This window comes from Phalacrocorax carbo, chromosome 3 (genome assembly GCF_963921805.1).
Source record: "Phalacrocorax carbo chromosome 3, bPhaCar2.1, whole genome shotgun sequence".
NCBI classification, from domain to species: domain Eukaryota; kingdom Metazoa; phylum Chordata; class Aves; order Suliformes; family Phalacrocoracidae; genus Phalacrocorax; species Phalacrocorax carbo.
Window position 1 is genome coordinate 121,322,669 of NC_087515.1, and position 25,844 is coordinate 121,348,512.

Consider the following 25,844-nt stretch of genomic DNA (forward strand, 5'->3'; position numbering starts at 1 on the left):
AGCGGCCGGTGAGGCCCAGGGCACCGGCCCTGACCCGTCCGCAGCGCGCCAGGAGCCGGCGAGCCGCCGGTTGAGCCTGGCCCGGTCCCCCGGGGCGGTGCAACCGCCGCCGCCCGCTGAAGGAGTCGGGCGAGGGCTGAGGGAGCGCCCGGGCGACTCGTTGAAGGGCAGGGCGGAACGGCCACCCGGGGCCGCGGGGCGTGGCAGGCGGCCCCGTTACAACCGAAAAGAGCGCTGTGCCTCGGGCCCGGCGACCCCGGCGGCGCTGACCCAACGGCTCGGGCCGCAGGGCCTCCAGGGGCTGCATCCCCACCGTCTTTCGTGGAAAACTATTTCACAGTCTGGTGAGTCTCACTCTTGAGAAATCCTTTTGACAGCCAGGCTGTCAGGAACGCGCCTGCCACACAAGTCACCGATAACACCTCCTGTGTTTTGGCCCGGTAGCATCGACTTGTGTTTGATGTTCGTTGCTCAGTCGTTGGAAAGCTTATTTTTCTCTCACCTCCCTCCTATACCACAGATCCAGTAACTGTGTTTTTGAGGGAAGAAGAATACTATGTATTACAGTACTCTGGATGTCCAAATGCTTTTCAGATCATTTGCAAACTACAGTCCCATCCCTTCTCACTGATGTGCTGGAAGAAGCGCTCTCACCACAACTTGTTGCCCATTATTGAACTTCTCACAGTATCTGCACATAAGCCCTGAAACCAAAACCTCTGTAAAAGAAATGTAGCGAAGTAGTACAAGCACAGAGCTGTGGGTGATAAAGTCTCAACCTTTTAATTTTCACACTGACTGGTTTGGCACCACTGGGCAAGTTATTTCAGTGTTTTCTGCTTCTTTAGCAAAAAGGAATGGTATAATGAAATTGACGATCACATGGCTCGGGCTGTTAGGCTCAAGCAAGCTTTATCAAAGCACTTTTATTGTTTAAAAGATGGAAAGTGCAATAATGTTTCAGTAAAGAACAATAAATGTAAAAACTATTATTCTGCTTTACCTGTATATACCCACATCTTTCTTTTCAAGATTAAAGTCTGAAAAAGTATGGTAGGACAGGTACTTAAAAATATAAATTATGCAACAATGACATCAGGATACATAATAAGAAAATGGATTATTTAGATTCCCAAGCAAAAATTTTCTTATTGTGAACAGCGACAATTTTTCCTTTTTATCAGATACTCCAAAATACAGTGTGTTTCTCATCTGACATTCTCTAGAGCTTTCAGTCGGTATTAGCAACAGTACTTCATCTCCTGTTCAAGAATCTGCAGGGTCTTCCAAAAGTATAGTTGTCCTGCTCCATGAAATTAGTTTTGTTACATTTCATATCCTTTGTTTCTTCATTTATTTGTCTAAAGGTTATGAAAGGATGTAGCCATTTCATACTCTGGCACGCTAAAGGAGTATTTTAATTAAAAACCTACGATGTTTTTTGAAAATGGTATTTGGAAATCACTTCCTTTTATCCTTCAAAAGTAGGAATAGAAGGAAACTGCCAGAGACCATCCCTTACCAAGCACATTGTGGGAACAAACCAGGAGATATATTTGCGAAGAGTCCGTATCACAACGATACGATGACAAATAGTGTACTTTTCAATTTCTGTCCTGTGTGACTGATAGGCTGTGTAACTGAGATATTGTGTCCAAATTCTGTTGGTCTGAAAATGAAAAAAAGAATGTTGATATTCTTCAAGTTCTTGAATGCATCACAAAAATATCATCCCCATTTTGGGAAAACCAACAGATCAATCTGCGGCCCAAAAAAGGGCCCAGACTGCAGCAGTTATAACGAATGTCATAACTCAGGATTGCAGCCCATTGGCAGGACTGTTTGGGGAAGCTTGCATAACATCTGTTTGCAACATGCCTGATTCAAACCAGCACTCTTGTGAACGCTGATGACTTTTTAAAAGTAAAATAAACTTGGTCGTTAAGCAAGCAAATTGATTTTCCTGGGTGCCTATCCAGAAATGCTTGAAGGAACAGAAAACCCACAACTTAAAAGCTATTTATTTTAGATTTACTAAATATTTTTACCATAGTTGTGTCCTTTTTTATTCTTCTTTTTAATGTTCTGATCTCATTCCTGTGAGCCAGACTCAAGTGAGTACTCTTTATGACGCCAGAGGGACTACTCTTGTAGAGGGACTGATGTAGTTAAAAATCCCTGCTCACTGCTTTGAACATTTTTAGTGCTTTATTCTCATTATGTTAGCATAGTAGGGAACATGTAAAGACATGCTTCATTTTGGATGTTTACTCCCTAGGTTGTTTTTCACAGATGGTTTTATTTTCAGGTTTCTTGGTTGTCTCATTCCTCTTACAAGGTGTGGCGAGTTATTTTGACTCAAGCACCTTCTTACAGCTTTGCAGCTTCTATGTGAGCTCCATCGCCATTTTTAGTACTGTTAGTTTTGTTTGGAATTTTTGTTTGTAATACAGAGAACATGTTAACATAGGATTAGTATTTTATATCACACATACTTAGAGGTTTAAATGCGGTTTAACAATGAAAGATGAATATCTGTAGAAATGGATTTAGAGTAGTTTTGCTAATCCAAGAATTTACTTGCTCCTTTTTTTTATTATTTTGATTCTTGATTATTATATTTTGATTATTTTCACTATTTGATATTTTCGGTATCGATATCTATTGCTTATTTCGAGTATCACATGAAGAGAGAAAATTAAAAACCTATTTTGACCCTCTTCAGCACTCTACATGCAGGAAAAGCTTTGTGAAAAATACAAGAACTCTGAGTAGTGAAAGGCAGAGGACAATGAAGCAAGGAAGGGGAGAAGGATTGGAGCCACGCTCCACTAAGTGTTACGTAAAAATGTTGTAGAGGTCACTCCCAGTAAGATTCAATTTCAAGATTTGTAGTTTGGTCTTACAGACAGATGTCTAAATACTTCTGAAAATAAATGTAATTGGGAAGGACTGTGTTTCAAATGGAACCAATTTATAACAAATTCCAAAGCCTACAGCAGTGTTCGACACCCTTTTATCTCCAGTTGTTCAGAAAAGAAGATGAAGATATCTGAAACATATATTAAAAAGAAGGCACAACATCTGCTGTGGCAGGGACACCACTGGGAAACTGGAAAAACATTAAAAAGTACTTGAGCAAAAGAATCCCTTTCCATTAAACCAGACTTGGGGAATGAAATCTTATTGGGACTTAGAAATCAAAAAAGACATTAAAAAATGACCCAGGATAAAGAGGCACGGAAAGCCTTGTTTGCTCCATGAGTCAACAATGGCACAAGAAATATTTGGAGATGGAAGATTTTGTTGCCACCTGTCCCTGTTTTACAAGGAAATCAGGAATGCATTACGACAAAAGAAAAAGTCCTTCATCCCTTATTCAGAACTTTTATAGAGAGTTTCAGCCTGGCAAGGCTCTATTCAGTGCATTACCATTTGCTTCAATCACGGGCAATTTACCAGAGATTACTTTGCAGTATCTCTGAATAGCTATAACATTCCAAAGAATGGAAATCAAATCATCTTTTCAGGATTCTACTTAGAAGCTCTCGTGTGCTCCTCTCTGTTCATGCTGTCAACTCACCCTGGTTTCAGCTGAATCTCGAAATAAAAGATTCACAAGAGATCTTGTGTAGGTAAACCTGCCCTAAGTTCTTTCCTGACAGGATCTTAAATTGAGATTTTGCAGTTTCTTCTCTGAGATTGTCCATTACAGAGATATGCCCATGAGATATAAGTTTGGAAACATCGAACAAGCAGTGTCCAGTAGTCAGGACTGGTACCACCTTGAAATTGAACACATACGATGACACAGTCACTCTGCATCACAAGCATTCTGTAATGTTATTAAAGATGGCCTGTTATTTGATGACTACCATTATAACTTCAAAATATATAATGATTATGATTTAGAATTAAATAGTTAATGTTCAGTCCTGTTATCACCACAGCTATCCGAAGATTGTTTTCCACACTACAATAGATAACGTCAGTGCAACTTGAAGCGGTCAGAGTAGATTTCTTAGACGACATTAAATGGGACTTACCTCCTAATATTTCAAAATTATCTTCCCACCACATCTAGCCGTCAGCTTCCATAACATTCTTCCCGTTGAGCTAAGGTTACAGCAGATAGTTTTTCTAATACTAATAATTGTGTGAAGCTCACAGGCCAACGATATTGTGAGCCAGGAATCTGCACGATCATTCAGGCTGTAAATTGCTTCCATCTTGGACAAAAGCGGCAAATCATCTCGCTATGCCGCGTGATGTATAGCTCTGTCCTAAAAATAGACATTTGTTAACACATTTGTAGATAAGCTTTAGGAGCATATGAATGCAGAATAGCTTGATTAAGGTCACAGGGAAGTCCAACAGAAACATTATTTGTTCATAAATCTCCCTAGTCCTCACACACAGTCTTAGCTTTAGAAGTATGTTTTCTTGTTACACATCCAAAAACGATCTCATAAAGTACACTAACATATCATCATTGACATGTCACTGAAGAGTGTCTTTGTTTTGAGAATTCACATCATATGTTATTTCCAAACGTGTTATCTGGTACAAACAGTTGCTCAGGCTGTCTTGAATTTTTCATGGGGTTATGCGTTCCATGCTACTTTTAAAATTGAAGCTATATTCACTTTTCTTGTGGGTCTACAGTCCGAGTCCAGCAGCACTGGATGGATACACCCTTCACTGCATGGGGGTAACACCCTTTTCACGAACGCTGATTCACCCAATGTCTCCCATAAAACAATGACTCGCTTTTCCATTGCACAGTTAGCTTGCCAGAAACATCGATTCCTTAAGCTGTCTCCCTGTGTGGCAGCCTACAAGGTTTTAACATTCCTGCAAGGAACATGTGGCAAAAGACACCGTGCAGAGGAATGTGCTGTCGCTGTCAATGGAATTGCCAAGCACAGAATAAACAGATTCTGTTCTATTTATTTTACGGCCCCATTTCCCTCCTGTTGTGTCCCAGCTCTGTATGCATATGCTTCAGGCAATAACTGCTATCTCAAGTTAAGGTCAATCAATATAGCTGATGCATTGATGTTTAATTATAGGTAGCTGATGGTTTCCTCTGGCACAGATTAACCTTGTTAAATATATGGTTTAAAAATACCTCTTCAAAATTAATTTTCTGCTTGTTTTTAGATATACTATGTGCACTGGTTCTTCCGTGACCTTGACGGGATGGGTGGTGACGGCTAAAACACTGCTTTACTTTGTCACCACGGAGATTCACTCCTACATTATAAAACAAGTTCAGGGGTTGTTACTATCTTCCACGCCAGTGCATCCGATCTCTCTTGACAAAGCGGGCAAGAGACAGTTGTATTCATCTCATGAATACCCTGTTAGAGTTTTTTCAGTGAACTTCGTCTGGGCTGTTAGCTTCTATTCACCACACAGTAAGAAAAGGACCATTTGCTTCTGTTCATCTCATGTACTATTTCTTGCCAGAGAATAAGCTGAATGAAACACAGAGTCTAAAAGGATTTCAGTGACATCTTGATTGTAACAACAGTCTGACTTGAAAATTTCCAGCTTTTAAGAAAAACTTATTTTTTATGTTATACTGGAGTTGAAGACACAGTAATATCTTCCTTAAGATTTTTCTTACTCCTATGCTTTGTCAATAGTTTCAGTCCTGAGGGAGAACAGCTGTACTTAGAAGAGCTTTTAAGAAACCACTAAATTCACTAGGACACCAATTCCTATTGTAGTAGGTCAGCGTGTCTCCAGCTGTACTCGGATTTCCAGTAATAGACCTAATCTTCTAAATCAATACGTGATTGTAGTTGGGAAGCCTGCATCATTACACCAGGTAAGTCTAATCTTGCCTCCTTCTATGCTTACCTTTGGGTCTATAAATTTTTTGCAGAAAGGGCCCTCAAGCAAGGGTTAAACTATATTACCGAACTTCCGTGTGTAATGAAATGGAGCCAATGTTCTTGAAAATTGAAATATTGAAAGAAAATATGAAACAGTACGGCACTGCAGAATGTCCTTCTGAAGTTTTCCCTAGAGCTTTGTAAATTCCTTCAACTTTTCAACAGTGGTAGTACAGTATTCTTCTGAAAAGTTGTGTATGCATGTGTGTATATATATCTCTAAGAAAACTCAATGGAATCAAGAAGTAACGCTTGCAATAAACAAGTGCCTTCTATCCAAAAATTTCAATGTTATTTAAAACATTAAACAAAACCAGGGAGAACAGAATCTCAGAAATCTGTATTTTGAAAGATAAAACTCCATGTATTTTACACCAAAAGACAAATTTACTATTTTCCCTGAAGATTCAAAGGCAGGAGCTGTAATTAGATCTCAACCACTTAAAATTTAACGATTAATCCAAACTGCCTTCAAAAGGTTTAGTGCATTGTGATGTACATTACAAAAAAGGAAGAAAATACAACTGTCAAGGGTCAGGTTTTACTTATTCTACTCACCTTCACTGAACTTTGGGACTACACATCTTACTTCAATGTTTTTGAGAATGTTACTTTAATTGTTATGGTTAAGGGGTTGCAGAAACAGGTCCCAGGTGAAGATGACATTCAGTGAAGTATTGCCTTTGCTTATAGAATGATCTTTGATCGCACTTGTAAATTCGCAGCTGATTTCCCATTAATTAACATGAATTAGCCAGTTTTGGTTGTTCAATTTAGGTTAATTCTCAATGTTTTACAGTGCATCGCTGATTATTGAAAAAAAAAAAAACACCTTATTAAAAAGCATGCAGGTGCAAGCTGTGAATTGCAGGGAGTCACTGCTCTCGCTCCGCTCTGCCGGCTGCTCGGCAGGGTGTTTGCTTTGGATAGCTCCTAGCACCACCACCCCGCAGAGCGCCACTTCTGCAGGGGCCCAACGGCGCACAGTCACAGCTCGGCACAGAGCAGGGAGACCCTGCTAAATGCTTCTCGCCTTCCTGAGGATCCTGTCCCATTCTCTCCTTTCTAACGTACCCAGGGGAACTCGGAGGCTCTGCTTTCCGGCCATCACGCTGCTCTTTTGTCCTCGGCGCGAGGCCTCGGCCAGAGCTCCTTTCCAAATATGTCATCGCTCGCCCTTAATTAGCCCTTCCAGCGTGATGAGGCACTCCTCACCTCCGAAGGGTTCGCCGTGCGGCTGTTCCTCCCACCTATGCGGGGCTGGAAACGCAAAGCGCGGGGGCAGCTCCCCGCCGGTGCTGCCAGAGCAGCCCGCCTGGGCCGCAGCGGCGGTCCGGGCGCAGCCGCGCGGCCAAGACAGCAGGCCCGTTCTCCGCTGTCGGGCACGCTCGCTGAATGCCGCTTTTTGTCCTTCGCCCCTGCGCGTACGGGCAAGATAAACTATCTTTTGTTCTTCACTCAGGGGGAGAGATCTGCCTGCGCAGTGAATCGCGCTGGCCTGGCACACGGAGGGCTGCCCGTCCCTCGCAGGGCGACAGCAGCCCCTGCCCTCAGAAGCCGGGCCGCGGCCGTGCGAGGGGGCCCGGCCCGTTCGGGCGTGAAGCACCAGGCCCACCACCTCTCGCCTCTCCCCGGGAGGGCGGGCAAGGACATCGCCCCCCGCCCCGCAGACGCGGAGCCCCCACTCTCCACAGCTGCCCCCACCGCGACATGGCGGCCGCCGCCCCGCCCCTCGGGCGGTGGGGGGCGGAGTTCCCGCGCCCTCCCCGGCGCGCGCGGGAGCCGCCGGTTCTCCGGCCGTTGGCGGCCGCGCGTGCGTGGTGGGGCGCGGGACGCGGCGGAGGTGGCGCGGCGGGGAGGCTGCGGCCGGGCCGGGCGCTGAGGTGGCGGCGGCCGGGTGAGTTGCCGGGCCGGGGGAGCGCCTTCCGCCGGGCCGGGGCTCCCTCAGCCCCGACCGGCTGTTGAACTTTCCCCGTGGCTTTGTGGAGGAAGGGGGAGGGCGGGCTGAGCCTTCCCCCCGCCTCAGCCTGAGGCGCCCCTCGGGGTGTGGGGGTGTGTGTCGGGGGGGTCCTCGCTCGGGCCCTTCTCAGGCACCAGGGGCCCTACTCCGCCGCGTTGCTACTCTCTCATTGTCCCCTCGTCTCTAAAAAGGTCTCCGGGCGGGTACCCGGGCGGGCGGGAGCGGGCGCGGAGCCTCCGAGCCGGGTCTGTCGGGGCGCGGGGCAGCGCCGGTGCTGGCGGCCGGAGGGGCCGGTCCCGTTCCAAAGTGCACCGCCCCTCCTGCCAGCTGGGGAGGAAACGCCTGTGCTCTGGCTCCTACCTGAGCGTATCCGTCACGTTCGCGCCATTAGTTTCGATGCTCATCTTTTAATTCGCTCTTGCTGTTCCTCTGTAGCCGCTTGTTTCGCTGTTACACGGTACGGTGCCGCTTTCAGCCATCGTTCCCGTGCGGTGCCTTGACAGGCTGCGCTCTGCGGCAGACAGTTTTCAACTTGAGAAGTTTGCTTTCTGCCAAAGTTAGTAAGAGAGGCTTTGGTGGGGGAGAGGAGGCCCAGTGTGCTTGCTTGAGTGTTTCTGTCCTTCAGAGCAAAGCAGCAAAGGTAGTTCCAGTTTTGTTTTTCGTGCATTAACGTAACTGGATGCGCAGGCTCAAGTATATTTAGCACAAAAACACCTTCTGAAATTCCTGTGTCTGTAACTGACGTAGGTGAGAGCTGCTCGTTTCAAGGACCCAGCAGCAAAAGGCCACTGCTGAGTAAGTGGCCGGAGCCGGTGGCAGGGATGGGGCCGTGGGGAAGGAGAGGCTGATCTGTGCTGGAAAAGGCCAGGATTGTCAGACCACAGGCAACGGCTGTGGCTGTGGCGTGCTGCTGGCAGCCTCAGCTTCTTCCTGTGTTTTAAATTTAATTTCCGGAGGTGGAAGGTCAGGTCTGTGATACTTTTTATCACAGACACAAAAAATTATGTACCAAAACTCTTAATGTTTTATACGATATCTAGGGATGTCTGTCAGAAGTTGGCTGTTCTGGTGGGCTGGCTTGCTGAGCTGAAGTGCTTGCAGTGGAGTCTGATCACTATCTCCTAATGGCTTTTTGGTCATCATAAACATCAAGATGCTGTATAAGCTGATTTCTTTACCTTGATATGTTAAGAGAAACATTTCTTCTAAGTGTGATTGTTGTTTTACTTTAGAAGGAACAACAACTTTCACAGCTGACCAGTTTTGAATACTATTCATGCTCGTTTGAGGCTGAGCAAAAGAATTGATTTGAAGAGCTGCTTCATTGTGTCTGTCTCTTTGTAACAGCTCTGATGACAAGTCACAAAGATTCAACAAAAGCAGATGGCTGGAGGTGGCTCTTGGTGCTTTGGGGAGTAGTCCATTGAACAGTGAAAGATTAGAAGATCAGCACATTAACACAAAAAAAATCTTTGTGCTAAAGTGCGTTAAAACTTAGTTTGAAAAACTATTTTTTTAAGTACTCTTAAATTTACTGTACCTACTTGATACTGAAAGTTCATTTTTTCCAAGTGGAGGTACAAAGTTCCAAGTACAGCGATTGGATATGCTTGTAAGGTCATAATGTACCAGCACAGGCTTGCCTGATATATTTAGTGCTCTGGCAGAACACATTTTTTTTTGGGGGGGGGGGGGAGGGGGGGAAAGGCTGCACCCCATCTTGTGTGACATGTCAAAGGTGTGCTAAGTATAATGTTTTGACCTAATGCATAACAGCATTGGTTACGTTAAAGGCTGCCTAAACTTTAAAACCTGTTATGGACATATTGACTGAATCTTTTTGGCTGTTACAGAGATTTTCTGAAGGCTTCTATACATTTCTACAGAATGTGTCTCACAAGGATTTAACTTTCAAGATGAGAGAATACCAGTATCAGCCTCCTGAGGAACATGAATTAGTACTGAGTAACTGAATGGGGGTTTTCTTCATTAGGGCTGCAGTGAATGCTGTTTCCCCCTAACCTCTCCATCTTGTTAAGTTAGATGTTGAGACCATTTAAAATGTATTTTAGTCTTGCTGTGCATACTACTATTTCAGGAGTATGATGGCTGTCACTGCTTAAGTTTGAGTCTCTCTAAATCTGTACACACAATATCATGACTTAGTCCTACACCTGCCAGGAACAGAACATTGTGTAACCTGTACCCAGTGGTCTTCAGGAATAACTCTTTAAACATAGCTGCAACTTAAAATTCTGTTCTCCTGGCAGCTTGTCTAATTTTAGAGTGATTTTATTTTTTTAAAGGGTGTTTTTGAGAGTCTCTGGCTTTTTGTGACTCTCTGTAACTTCTTTCAGATTGCTTAGAAGTGGGTGTAATGAGACCAGTATGGCGTTCTTCATGTCTTTTGACTCGGCAGACGAATCCTGTAGTATATTTAGTACTTGCAAATCCAGGATTTTCTTTCCAGCTAAACAGTAGACCAGAAGTGATAATTAACAGTTTCTGGGATGCTGCGTCAATATGGTAAGGTATGGTAGAAAGAGGAACCTTACAAATCTTGCACCTTTCAATAATGCACACTATTAAGGTGAAGGTCATTGGAACGCCTGCAGTGGCAGTGCAGTTGTTGTGCAATGGTCTCAGTGTTATGAAAAATCAGGGGAGTTTAAATCACGCCACTCAGAAAAGGAATGTGATCTTTCTTCCTTACTTAATGTTAAGTATGGGCATGTATTTTCAATTCATGTGATTATGGTGGAATTTATTTTGTACATTTATGAAAAAGTCATCTTCCTTTTGAATGTCTGAAACCGATGCATGGTTCATGTGTCATTAAATTAGAAACTGCAGGAAAACAAAGAACCATCTGGAGACTTGGCAGGGGGGAGGTTGAGGTTTCTGGTTAAATATACTACCAACGCAGAAAAAACTATAAAGAGTGTTTCAGCTACAAAAGGAGGCAAAGTGTGCAGGGTATTTTTTTCTGATTGATTTGGTTTTTATGTTTTTTTGAATGATCTTCTTTTCATAATTAGGTGAAACACCAGAATGAAAGACATGGACAATATCAAAACTGTAAAGAAAGAATGGTAGGTGCCAGTTCCTCCCCCTCCCCCCCCCTTTTGCTCTTCCTATCCTATTGCTGTTTGTTTGCCCTGTCATGAATTTTCAAACCTTACATTAAATTTAAAAATTATAATTTTTTTTCCTGTATCCACCTGCTCCACATTTATGGAAGTTTTTTTTTAAAAAAAAAAAACCCAACCTGTTTTGCTAAAAGATTTTTGACATACCTGGAGTGTTTCCTAGATGCAAGAAGCAGCACAAAAATTTCTATTTAAAATAGAAAGGCAGCCTTACAAACTGCTCACTCGCTGTGCACCTCTACATTTGATGTGGAGGTGTTTGGTTTTCCAGTTATGTTTCCAAGGTAAAGCACAGCGAATACCTAGATTAATGCTTCAAATTTCTTTTATTCTATTAGAAAACTAAAACGGGGACAGCATACTTCTGAAATTTCTCCTTTCATGTGTTGGGTTTTTCTTTTGTTTAAAGATGCTAATCTGTAGCTTCTTAGTGTTGCATAGATATACTGCAAACAACTCCTTTTTATGCAAATGTATCTAATTACCATTCCAGTAACCATTGCTGCTCTTGAATTCAATGCAGAGTTTTATGTAAAACTGTGTATTTCTCAAGAGCTGGGATTGGGTTTTTCTGAATTGCTTAAAATAGACTTTTCTGAATCTCCAATAGGAATAACTCCTGCAATGTTTACCAAAAGCTGCATAATCCTCTTATTATGCAAAGAACCTAAACTGAAAGATAACCATTCACTCCGGTTGCATATTTCTGCATTTTGATTGGTGAAAATCTAACACAAACAGCTGTCGCACATACAGTGCTCTATCAAAATACGTGGTTGATGCATCTTTTTTAGTACTCTGGAAGCCTCCACAGTATTGAAGTATTCTATTATGTCTTCAGTGTGCTTGAGGGGTGTTGAGCCACGTGTTCTTGAGTTTCTCTAATGTACTTTCAAAGATGGCAATGGTGGCTCCATGGTAGTGCTGGGAATGGGGGGGTTTGAGGGGCTGGGGGGAAAGTAAATCCTAGGGGATTTTCTTGTATGTGGTTTTAAAAACTTACGGCAAAGGAAGTTACCCAAGCCTATGTCATGGAAATGCTTTAAGGAAGGCCTTTCATTGGTGTGAGGTTAAATGTTTGATGGTCTGAATTAGAAGTATGAATCATCTAACTTGCATTCCTTGCTCTGATACCAAGTTTAGAAGCCTCTGCTTCTAAATAGATGTCTAAATAGATGAATTCACCTTTTCTATTGTCATTCTTTAACTTGTGCTTCTGAAGTGTAAATAGTAGCAGTTAGAGATTGCTAAGAAGTTTCTAGAGAAGGCACAACGCAAAGTTGGCCTGACGTTTTTTTACAGCCAAGCAAGCTGGGTACAGGGGAGCATGCCTTTACACCTCTTGGTACTGAACTTCTAGGGTAACTGCTTGTCTTCTAATGTCCTCTCTGAGGCATCATTTTTACTTATGTCTTTGTTCTGCAGGATGTGTAAATCGGGTACTGATGATCAGATTTTGAATGGTACAGAACAAAACTGTGACTACTTTGTAGATAACCTTTTTGAAGAAGTTCAGAAGGTTGGTGCTATATGTATGCCCCCAACTACCGTCAAGAACCAGGTAGGCGATGAAGAAGAAATACTCATGTTTCACATAATATCACTCCAGGAGTACTCTGGAAAACAAATGCAAGAAGTTCAGCAGCCTTATCTAGTACCTCTGTAAACAAATGTACACAGAATTCACACAGCAGTCTCCCATCTCTTAGCCAGCCAGGCCTCTGTTTCTGTGCTTCTTGCTCTTACTGTTTTATGGTGGATTTAGTGTTGTTCTAGGACTTACGCTGGCATGGGCTAATGCACTTCTGCTTTATTAGTAAGGAGAATGAGCTGATCAGGAGGTGCAAGGAATGACAACTACTATTACAAAAAGAGTTGTTCAAAGAGTTGCAGCCTTTTTATGCAGAGGCATACCCCAAATTTTTTTCATTTGCTCTTATTTGTATAGTTGTGGTGGTAGTGGGATGTTTACTATGGGCTTGTGTCTCAGTGATTCTGTCCTTCCCATATTTTTCTGTTACAAGGAGCTGGAGAAAAGGCTATGTAGAACAAAGATGTCGAAGAGAAATTTATAGTGGGCACTGCTGGAAATCATCTTAATGAATCCCCATCTAAGCCTGGGAGAAAAGGAGTGTCAGGAGCAATGCCTTAAATGGCAGTTCTGAAATAGTGTTGCATGGCAGTACTTGTGACAGTGTCTAAATGGGATAATGGTGTGGAATAGTTAGTCCATGTTAAAGTTACATACAGACTCACTGTAGAGGAACCTTCCCATGATGGGAATTCCTTCCATATGCATTGGTGCTGTGAGACACAAGACTTTTTGAGGGAATCTAATCTTGCTGAGTGCTTTATACCTTTTTGACAGATTACCCAACCAAAAGAGAAGGAATTTTATTCAGCAGTTTGCACATGCTCTGTGTTTATGTAGCAATCATCTTCTAACAAGTCAAACTGCAAAAAAGGAAAGAGAAATAAAATTGTCAAGTACTGTCAAGCCTAGTTCCAGCTAATTTCCAGCTGAGCCGAATTCCACATTTGTACATCCTTCATACACCTCACATATGGCGAAGTATCTGTGAGGACAACGTTATTTCAGGGATCAGACCTGGATGGTCAAATGCTTCCTTAAATGGCATGATGCATAAATATGAAAAGGCAATCCCAAATATAAAGTTGGAGAAGTCCCAGTGAAGAGTGTGAAGGCTACAATTTGAAGTAGTGGATGCTCTCAGGCAAAGTTAATGAATTGCTGAGAATTTATTTTTTCATTCCCTGAACACCAACATTTTGAATATACGCAGGAATTCCAGGGTAACATAAATGTGTGACTGACTGGAAGTAAGTTTTCTGATAGTGGCTGCATTTCCTGAGTAAAAGGCTCCTGCATGCATTATCTCAATACCTTACTTTCAGAAAATCCTTCTGAATGATCAAAACAAGGCTTTACCCTAGTAATTTCCCAGCTGGACTATTCTGGTAGTTGGTGTTCCAGCACCAGGCATGTGTGCTCTCAAATTAGCTCTTGAGGAGTTGCAGCTGGCTGGGATCTTCCAGTGCTTTTTTTTTTCCTTCATGCTGAATTGAAGGAGTGTTCTTGACCTAGGGAAGCAAAATGATTGGGGGAAGGTTTATCCCTAACCCTGATTGACACAAGATACTCAGAAATGTCACTTACCCCTTGCAGTTGCTCTGCCTGTTGGCACAGGGCTGGAACAGATTATAGCGAGCCTTCTCTCAGTATTTTTAGTCCACGCAGTGGATGATTTACAATCACAGGGTGCTGTGGGTACACCAAGCTGGTTTTGCATCAGTGTTGTAATGAAAATTGTTCTTGCTGTATAGGTTGATGTAATCATTAAACTTTGGAAAAATGGGTTTACAGTAAATGATGGTGAACTTAGGAGCTACACTGATGTTGCAAACCAGCAGTTCTTGGACTCCATTAAAAAAGGGTAAGTGAGTTTTGTGTTCTTAATCAGCCTGAGTTAATGTGCTTTGGATAGCGCTTAGCTTATGCTCTAAATATCTTTTACAGAGCTGCCTGGCTTTGCTGCACTGCAGTATCCCTGTAGGAGCGTAGGCCACTGCCTGCCTCAGTTCCTGCAGTGCTAATGGCTGTTTTAACATCAACGGGTTTAATATAGCTTTCAATTGCAGTAGCCATGCAGTTGCTGATGAAATAGGTAAAAATGAGCATTGGTAGGGGACATGGCAAGTGCAGAATGAAATAAAGAATAATTGAGAGCGCCCAGTAAAAGCTACAGATCGAATGGTACTTTGACTAATGAACTTGGTGCACAAGTGGTTGAGCATTTCTGGTTTTATGGTCTTTGTTTTCTTTTTATTGATAAAGAGCCTTAAATGGGCACAGTTGCTCCATGTAACATCAAGAAACTCTGATCAGTCTTAATTTTCAGATATTTTTCCTAGTACAAACTTGCTATTTCAGTTTCTTCTGTGTATATAGCAATCTTACTTTTATCCTGTTAAAAAGTAGCGTGCTATCCTGGTTTCTGCTAGTGTTTGCAGTGTTGCTTTAAAACAAGCAGGTTGACCGTACAAACTAATGTAATTTTGAGCCTTTAATTTGTAATCTGTTTCCTCACCCCATACAAATGGAGAGGAGAATATAATTTTATGGAGAATATAATTTAATAACTCCTTTTCAAGTACGTGAAATTAGTAAGACATTGTATTTTTTTTCCTTTCCATACTTCACTAGCCCATCAAAAATACTAATTTTACAGTGTATTTCTCCTCTACGGCTGTCACCTGTGTTAGCTGTAACAGCAATTAACTGCACTGTTTAAAGCCCTTTGCTTTCTTTGTGTGCATGCATCAAAAGTTTGCCACCTCTCTTCCACTGTTTGCTTGTGAAGATGCTAATTACAAGATGGTTTCTGCATAATCATTGGTGGTAGAGAAGCACTTAGTACAGCCCCTGTGCCAGCTGAGCCCCACCGCCTGAAAATGTAGTGTCTGCATCAGAGCTCATAGACAAAGGCATTGTTGTGTTCTGCTTAATGCAAATAAAGCATTATTGAGGTGATGTCACTGTACGAAAGCGTGTCGCTATTAGTGATGATCTAATTATTAAAAGCTGAGATTTGTGTTTATTTGTAATTAAACACATGGTGTCTAAATTCAGTTCTTTCTCTTTAAAAGCCATTCGTCGTTTTTTCCTTATTGTTTTACTATGGGGATAAAATAATTGAACCTTTTGCAGCAATGTACTGCAATACTGAACTTCCTACTCATCATGTGCTTTGGAGTGGTAACTGCTGAGGAAATCTGAATGTCATTCAACAACTTGCCTGATGATGTCCTTTTGTATATATATTTTTTTAATTTATTTTTCACTTTCTAGTTAATTTGCAATTCAGGAACTTGAAGTTGTTTGTATGTCATGCACTTTACATAACTCTTAGTAAATACTTGTGAAGTTTTTTTTAAAGCATCATCCTTGAAAGGATAAACAGAGAACAGGTATTAATCATTAATCTATTTTGTGTACTGAAAACACTAGTTGTTCTTTTTCTGAGATGTTTGGTTGGTTTTTTTTCTTAAGGGAACTGCCTTTTGAGCTAAGAAAAGTTTTTGATAAGGAGGAGGTAGACGTGAAAATGGAAGATAAAAAAGATATGGTGTATTTGTCATCAAAGAAGACAATGTTTCATCCCTTTTCTGGACGCGGTTACAGATTAGGAAGGTGAGTAGTCTGGCATGAGCTATGATTGAGTAGCTGAAGTGAGCTATATCTGTGGTAAAGGATCTCATAATTCAGGTTGGAAGTGACCTCTGGAGTTCTCTAATCTAAGCTCCTGCTCAAAGCAGGGTCAGCTGTGGGGGTGGATGAGGTTGCTCAGGCTTCTGTCCAGTTCGGCCTTGAAATCCTCCAAAAGTGGAAGCTGTGCAGCCTGATCAGTACTAGACTGTGCTCATGGGAAAGAAATTTTTTCCTTCTACCCAGTCTGAATGTCTCTTGTTTCAATGTATGTCCACCACGAAGGGCCTGTCTCCCTCCTCCTGATGATGTCCTGTAGACCCTGGCAGGCTGCTGTTAGGTGTTCACCACCAACACCAGCTCTTCCACAGGCTGAACAAGTTCCTCTCCTCACAGGACGAATGCTCCAGGCTGCGGCCATCTTAGTGGCCTTCCATGGAACTTGCTCCAGTTTATCAATGTCCTCCTTTTATTTTGGGTACCAAATCTGAAAGCAGTGTTTAGGTGTGTGAGTGCTCCGTGGCGGATCGTCGGCTCCCACAATCTACTGGCTGTGTTCCCGTTAATACAGCCGGGGTGCTGTGGCTTTCCTTGTTCAAGGTCTCAATATTAGAACTGTTCTGTGATTTAAGAGAAAAGAATATCTTTTAAAGCTGTGTGTACAGTACTTTGTGTGAGAAGAGGGGAGCATGACAGTCCCATAAAGTAAACTGAAGAAGAAAGGTTATTTTGCAATGTCTTAAAATTCCTCAGTATTTAACTGTGCATGTATTGCAGTGAGACATTTCAGCATGTTACAGTGATCCTGTTTGCTTTACTCCATGACTCTATTGTGGTTGGAGAGTGTCAGCCACTAATGCTAATTCTAAAACTGGACTTGATTTATAACTAGACGGTACTATATTTTTGGAAGGCTGTTGGAGAGGGGCAGACCAGGAGTTCATGTATTTGATCCCTGTGACTTTTGCTTACTCCAGCCAAATATTCTGCTTCGCATATCCCTGTTGTGTAAGACTTAATGTGCTTATAAAAGCAGACTTTGGCCTAGGGAACAGAACACAGGCAGAGACCAGAAGCCTACAGGAAGCCCTCACAGGTGGGACTGCTTAGTGACCTGCCGGCTGGGGTTAGTAGGCTGTAGTGAAATTTTAGGTGAAGAGCTTGTTTCGATGAAGTGGGAAGGTCATGTGGCTAGGGTCCGGTGCTTGTGCTGAAGGAAGGTGTGATCTGGGTAGGAACAAATGAGGCAGGGGAAGATGGTGATAATGTGTAGAGTAAGAGCCTGATCATGGTAAAGGACGAGTGGTTTCAGGCTTCACGCTGCCTTAGAGAAGCAAGTATCTGTTTTATCAGTTTCATCTGTTTCTGTAGCACAGTCCATTCAGTTGCTACACGCTTGAGTAGATCCAGTCAACAGGAAAATCTTCCCTGGGGAGATGGATGAGGTGCTGCAAGACTTGCTTCTGGTAGCACTGAGATCCTGAGCAAACAAGGGTCAAGAACTTAACCTTTACTTTATCTACAAGTAGACCTGTATATAGGAAAAGCAAAAAGATCAGTGCACTGGGTTTCTGCTGCTAACCAGTGCTAAATGGTAGGTTGTTCAGGTGCTTGTTGTGCTCTGTCATGCCTGCAGCAAGTAATGATCTTGCTTCCCCATAGGCAGGTTAGGTTCTGGAAACATGCTATTCTGTGAATTTCAGTTGATGGGTCTTGCACACTGAGACATCCTGCAACTTGCTCAGCATTTTTTTCTTTATGGACTGGATAAAATGCTTTTTTTTTTCCTACTCTTGCTAGTCTATTCAGTGTTGTGCTATCAGAGGCTCTTCTTTAAAGATGAGTAAATATTTTTGCTGATGTTGGAAACATGAGCTATAAGTGCCCTTACTCCATAAACTAGCGCTCACTTCTGATGTTAATGAATGTCCACTGCATGCATATGCTGCTCTTTCAGCAGAAGAGCTTGGCAGGGAAGTTGTGCTGAGACCTGTAACAAATTTTAAGCTATACAACTCCCTTTCCACAGTTGCATTTGTGTGCTTAATCAGAAGTAAGAGGCAAATGACTGAACAGTTTACTTTACCCTGTGACCTAGCTACACTTCTGCTTATCAAATAAACATTTTTTAATAGTCTATAGATTCTCTGCCAGTCTTTTCAGGTGGATGGATTATGTGGAGGATGAACCATTATGAGTCAGTCTGTTGACCAGCTCGTTAAAACTTCTGTTGGAGATAAAATGGAGGAATAAGAAATTTTACATTTGTTGATATAACTGAGATTAGCTTGATCCTCTTGCTTTTTGTTGTACAGGAGAAACAAATAAGACTTATCAGACTTCCAGTATACCTTATTAGCCTGTATTACTAATGGGTATATTCTGTTTCATCTACCACTGTTCACCTGCATTTAATCGTTTGGGACTATAACAAGATTTGCAACTGCACTTTTCTATTAAGCTTATCAATACATTTTAAAGACTGCCTCAGAAGCATGTTAATTAAGCTATTGACTGAAATCCCTTGTAGCAAAGTGGGCTTGCTCTATAACCTCATTAGGGTAAAATATTGTGTGTCAAGCTTCTTAACCATTAGCCAGGGTAAGGCGCGATACCTAACTCTTGGGCTTTTTCTTGTCAGAAAATTGGCAGGAGGCTCTTATGTTTCTTCGATCTTTAGTTTAAATCTTCCTTTGATAATCTTATAAAAGGAATAGCCTAAGATCAAAGCATTATCACCCCTTTTAAAGGCTTAATCAGAGACTTAGATTCTTGGTTTGTGGCTTTAGTCAAAGCTCCCACCACTAGGTGGCTTTATCTGTCAGCTCTACAACAGCAAAGTTAAGTATAGAAATGCTTTAAACCTTGGTGAATATAGAACCTCAAACTTCCTCTTTCAGCTTAGCTTAACATGTTGGCTTCAGTTTCACCCATACTTGCTACTGAAAGAATCATCTCTAGTGCCTACTACAAATTCTGAGGTGTGACCACGAGGGAAGTCAGTCTGAAAGTGACACCAAAATCTGGGTCTAGTGGAGACAGTTGTCTGAACTACAGCTGTGACTGATGGGCTGAAATGTAGTTCAGCCCAGGCTAAGCCAGGTGCCTGGCAGCTGCATGGTTGACTACCTGTCCAGCCTCGGCTGTACTGGAGACACTAGTGAGTCTGGTACTTCAGTGTACGAGCCTGGAACTGAACACCACTGATCAAGTAGGCAGCGAAAACAGATCATTGCTGGACTGAAGTATGGCTTGAACTCTTCTTTTTTTTTTTTTGTTTTTGGCTCTGCTCTTGCTGGTGCTCCAGCTGTTTTTTCCAGATCTGGAGGACAATTGGGGTTTCTTTTATATTGAGGTCAAGCATGAACAGCAGCTGTACATCAGATAAGTAAATAGTCAGAGGCAGGTGAGTGATAGTAAGTCACCTGTACTTGGAGTACCAGAATGTTTTACAGATGTGCCTCTTAGAATCTGTTGCTGTGAAGTTCTTGTGCCCCGGCTGATTTCAGTGTAATGCAAAACAGTCACTTCTGTGCCTCTCATCTGCCTCCAGTCGCAGTGAAGATCTTATTGCTCACTTGGGAATGAGATTCCTTCATTCTCATCCTTTTTGCAGAGTTTCAATGGAAGAAATAAAATGTGCCTCTACTGGCTGATAGCCTAGAAGTCGGGGCACTTAACTAGGCAGTGGGTGATAAGAGTTTTTGAAATGCCTCAGACTGAGGAGGACTTAAGCCCAAGATTCTAACTTAATTAGTCTGAATGTATTAACTCATTAGCCATCTTTGTTTCAATCATAAATTGGCTGTGACTTTTCTGTTTCGTGATTAAAGTAAGGCAGGTACAAGAACATCAGGATGCGAGGATGGGGTTTGTCCACGAAGCAGATGTAGTTCAAGACTGTTATTCTATGGCCATTGGTTACAAACGTCTCTCTCGAGAAACACTAACTCGTCAATTTTCTGTGCAGAGAAAGCTTTTCCACAAACCACCATGAAGTGTTCATGTAGTCAGTGACCACAGCTGAGCTCAGAGAAGAAATGGTAACTCCTTAAATCACTGCTATTGTTTTGCGAGGAAACATCTGGTTATACTCACATGAGCTGAGGATGTGCCCATTGGATCAAGCCTTAGGATGGCTTAAACAGTACGTGCTGAACAAGCTTAGTCCTGAAAGAAACACTAAGCTCTAGACGTTTCTTCAGATAAACATTTTTTTGCCAGTAATTTTTCTTTTTTTTAAGACCACACACTTGGACTGAGGTCCTCATTTTCTGTCAAGTCATTTTATGGATTGTTGCCCTTATGGTAGGGTCAGCTGTCAAAAGTGTCTTAGAAAAAAACCAGCATCAGCCTGGATTTTCACATTAAGTCGATTTTTCTGATAGATGGGTAATGCTTCTAAGTTGAAAGAGATGATGCTGGGGTCTAAATCAAGGCTAACAACATTCAGTTAAATTGAATTGCTATAATCACATTACAGTGAAAATTAACATTGAGTATGCAAATTCAATACTCAAACCCCTTAGAGTTTCACCTGTGTGATTAGAGTACAAAAAAATGCATGAAGAATCTTGAGACTGTTTCATCTCTTTGGGGATTCATATTTAATCCTTTGATGTTGAAGTTGCCTTCCGTCTTGTAAAAATGTTTAACATGAGTAAACTGAAATTCTTTAGCATGTCGAAGTCTTCAAGAGAAAGTTGGCATACAGTTGGGGAAAAAAAAAAGCTGACATTTATGTTAGTATTCTTATATTTGTTAAAAAGAAGTCATCAGTGCACCCTGGGCAGAAAGCTCCAGAAGCCAAGGTCTGCAGGGAGGTTCCAGCTTGCATGTGTAGACAAAGGCATAACTTCCTATGGCTTTTCTTTTCAGTGCTACTCCAAGGATAATCTCTCAAGTAAGAGATGATCATCAAGGACCTGACAACAAAAGACACCTGCCTTTAGTACCCTTAAATGATTTGGAGCCTATCACTAGTATCCAGATCTGGTTGGCTGATGGGGAAAGGATAATTCAGAAATTCAATATTTCTCACAGGTAAGATTTGTTTTAGCACTGTCGTATGTATTTGCATCTGAACTATTTGTCCTATGCCTGTACACATAAGTCTAATTTCTGCGAATAATTGACTTCCTCAGTTCACTTAACATTGGACTGCTGTCAGCTGTATCTAGAGAGCCTCCTTTCAAATTTTGAGAAATCTTTTAGCTGACATGGGGCAATGGGCACAAGCTGGAACACAGGAAGTTCCACTTAAACATGAGGCAAAACCCCTTCCCTGTGCGGGTGCCAGAGCAGTGGCACAGGCTGCCCAGGGAGGCTGTGGGGTCCCTTCCCTGGAGACATTCACACCCCGCCTGGACGCGTTCCTGTGCCCCCTGCTCTGGGTGTGCCTGCTCAAGCAGGGGGTTGGATGAGATGATCTCCAGAGGTCCCTTCCAACCCCTGCCATTCTGTGATTCTGTGACAAGAGAGGAGCATAAGAGGAATGTGAACTGCTGTTAATAGTCAGCACATAACTGAGCATAAATGAAAATGAGGAAACTGTAGGATATCTTTGTAGGTTAGTGGAAGTTAAGGTGTATGTGTTGCTCATTACTAGATAAAACAGCTTTTAAGATGACAGATCTCTCACAAAATTACTACACCTGGAGCAAATTGCTTAGTAAAAAGCCTGCTAGTCATTGGGCACAGACAGCAGCACAGCTGGGAGCTGGAGGATGTGACTTAGAGTTGAGCTGGAGAAACCTCTCAGGAGGGCCAGGGTCAGTGCACTAGGCAGGGGAGGATCAGCACCTGCATGTCAATGTGGACAATATAGAAAGCATCCAGTGTGTTTCATTCTCAATAAAATTTCCAGTTCCCAAAGAGGCTTATAAATGGGGATAACATCAGAAGGTGTCAGCACAGCATCTGTATGCAGGAGCTTTGAGAAAGTGGGATTGACTGTTTAATTTATAGAACTACTGTCTTTAGAGGCCTTTCTCAAATTTGTGATTTGAGAAATTACTCCAGTGCTACACAGTCACATCATATGGAAAGGACAGGTTGCCTGTGCTTCTCTGAATCAGTTGAAAGTGATCATAGATTTTATACAACCCAGGCTGCTGTCAACATACTGTGTATGTCTTTGTGGCTGGTCAGAAGAAAAGCTCAGCAGTTGAAGGTTAGTCCAAGTTAGAGAAAAAGTTAGTCATTAATTTATTACTGTTAGTGGCCTGAAGTGTGAACTGAAACACTGTTGTGATGTACTGCTGAAGGGTCAATTGCTATTTTAATTATAAATACTTAATTGAAGCGCGTAATATCTTAATTATTCCAGCTTTCACACATTTAGCTATGTTTAGAAACTTTTTGTCTTCATGGTAAATAGCAGCTTGAACAGCTGCTAAGTGCTTTTGGGGGGAGGGGTGAGAGCCTGAGATAAGCAGAACAGCCACCCTACTTATGCGATGCTCTTTTTGAAGTAGTTTGCAATAAATAACATACCATAACATATCCTCTTGCCACAAGACCAGCACGTTTGTGCTGTGTACAATATTTGTGTATGTTCTAATAAGAAATAGGGGGAAATCCTTTTAGAGTACATATTCTTAAGGATTATAACTGCATGAATAGCATTCTTTTCAGTGGATAAGCAGAAAACAGTCACCTATTTGTTAATTAAACTATAGGTAAATAACCTGTAGCATATATATTGCAGTGCCTGGGTAAATTGATTACTTTTACCCTTTTGCAGATGACATGTGTATGTGCCACAGTAAGTACTACTTTAGATACGACTTGGTTAGTAATGAAAGTTACATCACTGTAGCAAAAGAGCAGGTAGCACTTTAATACTGCAGTATGGGGAGTCGAGGAGATGTGAGAGCGAAGCGTGCCACAGGAGTTAGATGCTGGCTATATCTGTCTGAATAAGTATGGCTCAGGCACAAAAATTTGGATATCTGTGCTGCTAAACTGCTAGGATGGCTTTCCCCCAGGCCAAGTAGCACTTTATCAAACTATATCTAGGCTTGGTTCAGATGTTAACTCAGGCCACAGACCGTGCGCGGGCAGCAGTAAATAAACCCCATGGGCAACCCTGTGCATGGGGGAGAGGAAGGAGGAGTTGAACAATTTGCCTCAGGATCAGAGAATGGACATTGACACTGTGTTTCTTTTACTGGTATAAATGTATCCCATCATCTTAATTCCCTTGTTAAATTGGTCAGTCCTCATTCTTCCACAGCAAAACCTCTGTCCTGCTCACTTGTCACAAGGTTCTTCACACCTTAACAGGCAGCTTGAATCTGTAATGAATTCACTGCGGCACCTGCTTTTGTAGAAGGAGACTCTGTTTAGACCTAGTTAATTCTTAAGCTATCCAGACAATTTCTGGAAATCCTTTCTTTATTATTGTTATGGTTCTGCTACATGCATCGCTTGCTGGAGGAATCTTCATTCTAGCTCTTGGCTACAGAAACCTCAGGTAAGAGCTCCACCAGCTGGTTACAGCTTGTCTAACTACTATCTGAGCCATGGTGAAGCATTTGAGTGTTCAGAATAAGATACTAATCCTGTTTCACTTGGGACTCCTCTCAGAGCATACAAACCTTGCTCCTTGCCTCCCAAGTGGATCAGGCACTTCAGGGTACCACCCCATCTATATTCCTCCATTTCTGTGCCGTCAGCTATTACATGAAGTGGGTGTCTCATTCTCTTCTTGTGGTGGCTGTGTGTTGTGCGCATGGCCTGTGTTGGGATTGAGGTGCTCTAATGCTGAGTTTTCTTCTTGTCTTCTCAGAATAAGCCATGTCAGAGACTTCATAACAAAGTATCAAGGGTCTGAGGGAAGCGTTCCCTTCACACTGACTACTTCGCTGCCGTTTCGAGAGCTGCGAGATGAGACACTAACGCTAGAGGAAGCGAAGTTGCAAAATGCTGTTGTTGTTCAGAGACTCCGGAAAACAACTGAACCTTTCAGACTCTTAGTGATAAAAGCACCTGACGATGACTGTAAAACTGCTGCTGCATCTAACGGACAGCTCAAGAATGAGCAAAAAAACACTATCAAAAGTACAAGCTTTTAACAGGTCAAAAACTACATACAGGTGGAACTAGACAAAACCAAAAACGTAACCAGCAATACCTGGATGCGCTGTCATCCTCATGTACTGAGCTCTTAGAGAGCAAAATGTGTGCTGTGCTATCATTTGCTGTAATAGAATTATTTTCAGCTAAATTTGCTGGTCAGAGCCTAGCTGTATAACATAGCAGAGGTAACTGTACAATGGGTCATCCTTAGAATTTCCTTAGGTAGAAAGCTGCTTAGTTCTTTGAGTGTATTTAGGTGGAACAGTTCTCTGAGACTTAATTACTACTGATAGCACCTTTTAAGGAAATATAGTATTTATTTTTGCACTTTGGACTAAAGTGAAACTGATCTGATTGGTATCACTTACATTTTGTGTAAGCTGCTGCAGTTTACGTTCTTCTCACAGTAACTTCTAGGCAACAGATGCTGCAGGGATGCAAACATCTGAACTCTTAACTAACTTGAAAATCTTCTTTATCAGTATCTTCAGAATTTAACTTTTATCACAAGATCTGCAGTGTAATGTTCTGTCAAGCCTTCACGTGATGGTAGGTGCATGTGTGAGAAGATAGAAATGAGGTGGTGCATACTGCATATGAAGTGCCTCAAAGTAAGCTCTGAAGGAATTGTTATTACCAATGGTTGGAGGGGCTTCTGCCTCTCTTACGCTGCTACGGGTGTTTTACAGATAGGGTGATGTTAAACTACCTAGCTCAGTGGGATAGAGAACCACTTTTAGCCTTGTCACACAAAAACTGCTTCGCTGGAGATTACAGGAATAGTCACTTAGAGGGACGCAGTTGTTTTGGTACTAATATCTGCCTCTGTTCTGAACTGGCCAGCTGATTGAGATGCTAATTGCGTGTGGCCAAGTTTCAAAGATGTTGAAAATCCTTATTTGAAAGCTGCGGTTCCTTCCCCCGCTCTATGCCATTTTCATACAAATCTTTTATTTTGTGATTCATGTACTTGAGGCATAAAATTTGTAACCAACTATTCCATGTTTTGCTAAAAGAAATCAACATAAAGACTTAAATATTTTGTACTGTGTTTGCTAAGTAGCATGTGGGTTTGTGAATGGAACTGGAGTCTCTAGGCAAGACTTATCCTGGGGCCCTCAGTGAGTGCTGATTAGTTTGTGCTACCTGCGCAAGTGGGTGATTGTCGGGGTTGTACTTCTTTTCCATGGTTAAAGGAAGGATGGTTTTGGGATTCCCTGGTTTTGTTTTACATAGAAAATGACTTGGAGTGACTTGGATTCTATCTGAAAGTCGTGTTACTTCAAACCAGGGGTGTGCTAGCTTCATTCCCTGGGATTTAAAACTGTTTTGCTTCAGCATCTCTCCTGGGATGTTTGAGGGCGATGAAATGAAAGTCAACTGCGCAAATATCTATTTGGTGTATTCAGAAAGCAAACCTCTGAAAACTCTGCAGTGAACTGCTATAAACTTGATGTGCTACTGTGTCATTCGGGTTTATGTAGCAAACAATACAACTAAATTTTCTTTGTTCTTGCACTGCA

The 25,844-nt window shown here is 42.1% G+C and overlaps 1 protein-coding gene and 1 long non-coding RNA gene across 3 annotated transcripts; one reads left to right on the top strand and one right to left on the bottom strand.

The window, feature by feature from the left end:
- Positions 1–889: 889 nt before the first annotated feature.
- On the bottom strand, positions 890–8,785 carry LOC135312686 (uncharacterized). The gene is made up of 3 exons (XR_010372377.1): positions 8,224–8,785; positions 4,047–4,283; positions 890–1,669 (listed from the first exon to the last, which is right to left on the bottom strand). It is a non-coding gene; the product is annotated as an uncharacterized LOC135312686 (long non-coding RNA).
- On the top strand, positions 7,688–25,844 carry UBXN2A (UBX domain protein 2A). 2 transcript variants are annotated; one of them, XM_064448136.1, is made up of 7 exons: positions 7,688–7,800; positions 10,902–10,955; positions 12,438–12,573; positions 14,358–14,467; positions 16,084–16,224; positions 21,118–21,282; positions 24,032–25,844. In XM_064448136.1, exons 2-7 carry the CDS (start codon positions 10,915–10,917, stop codon positions 24,315–24,317), a joined length of 879 nt encoding a protein of 292 aa, XP_064304206.1. In that variant the 5' UTR covers positions 7,688–7,800; positions 10,902–10,914; the 3' UTR covers positions 24,318–25,844. The 2 variants fall into 2 exon arrangements, with proteins under 2 accessions (XP_064304206.1, XP_064304207.1); XM_064448137.1 differs by lacking the exon at positions 7,688–7,800 and adding an exon at positions 10,221–10,394.

Coding starts and splice junctions, on each gene's coding strand:
- UBXN2A (XM_064448136.1), top strand. CDS start 10,915: ATGAAAGACATGGACAATATCAAAACTGTAAAGAAAGAATG. Junction 12,574..14,357: donor CAACTACCGTCAAGAACCAG/GTAGGCGATGAA, acceptor CTTGCTGTATAG/GTTGATGTAATCATTAAACT. Junction 16,225..21,117: donor CGCGGTTACAGATTAGGAAG/GTGAGTAGTCTG, acceptor TTTTCTTTTCAG/TGCTACTCCAAGGATAATCT.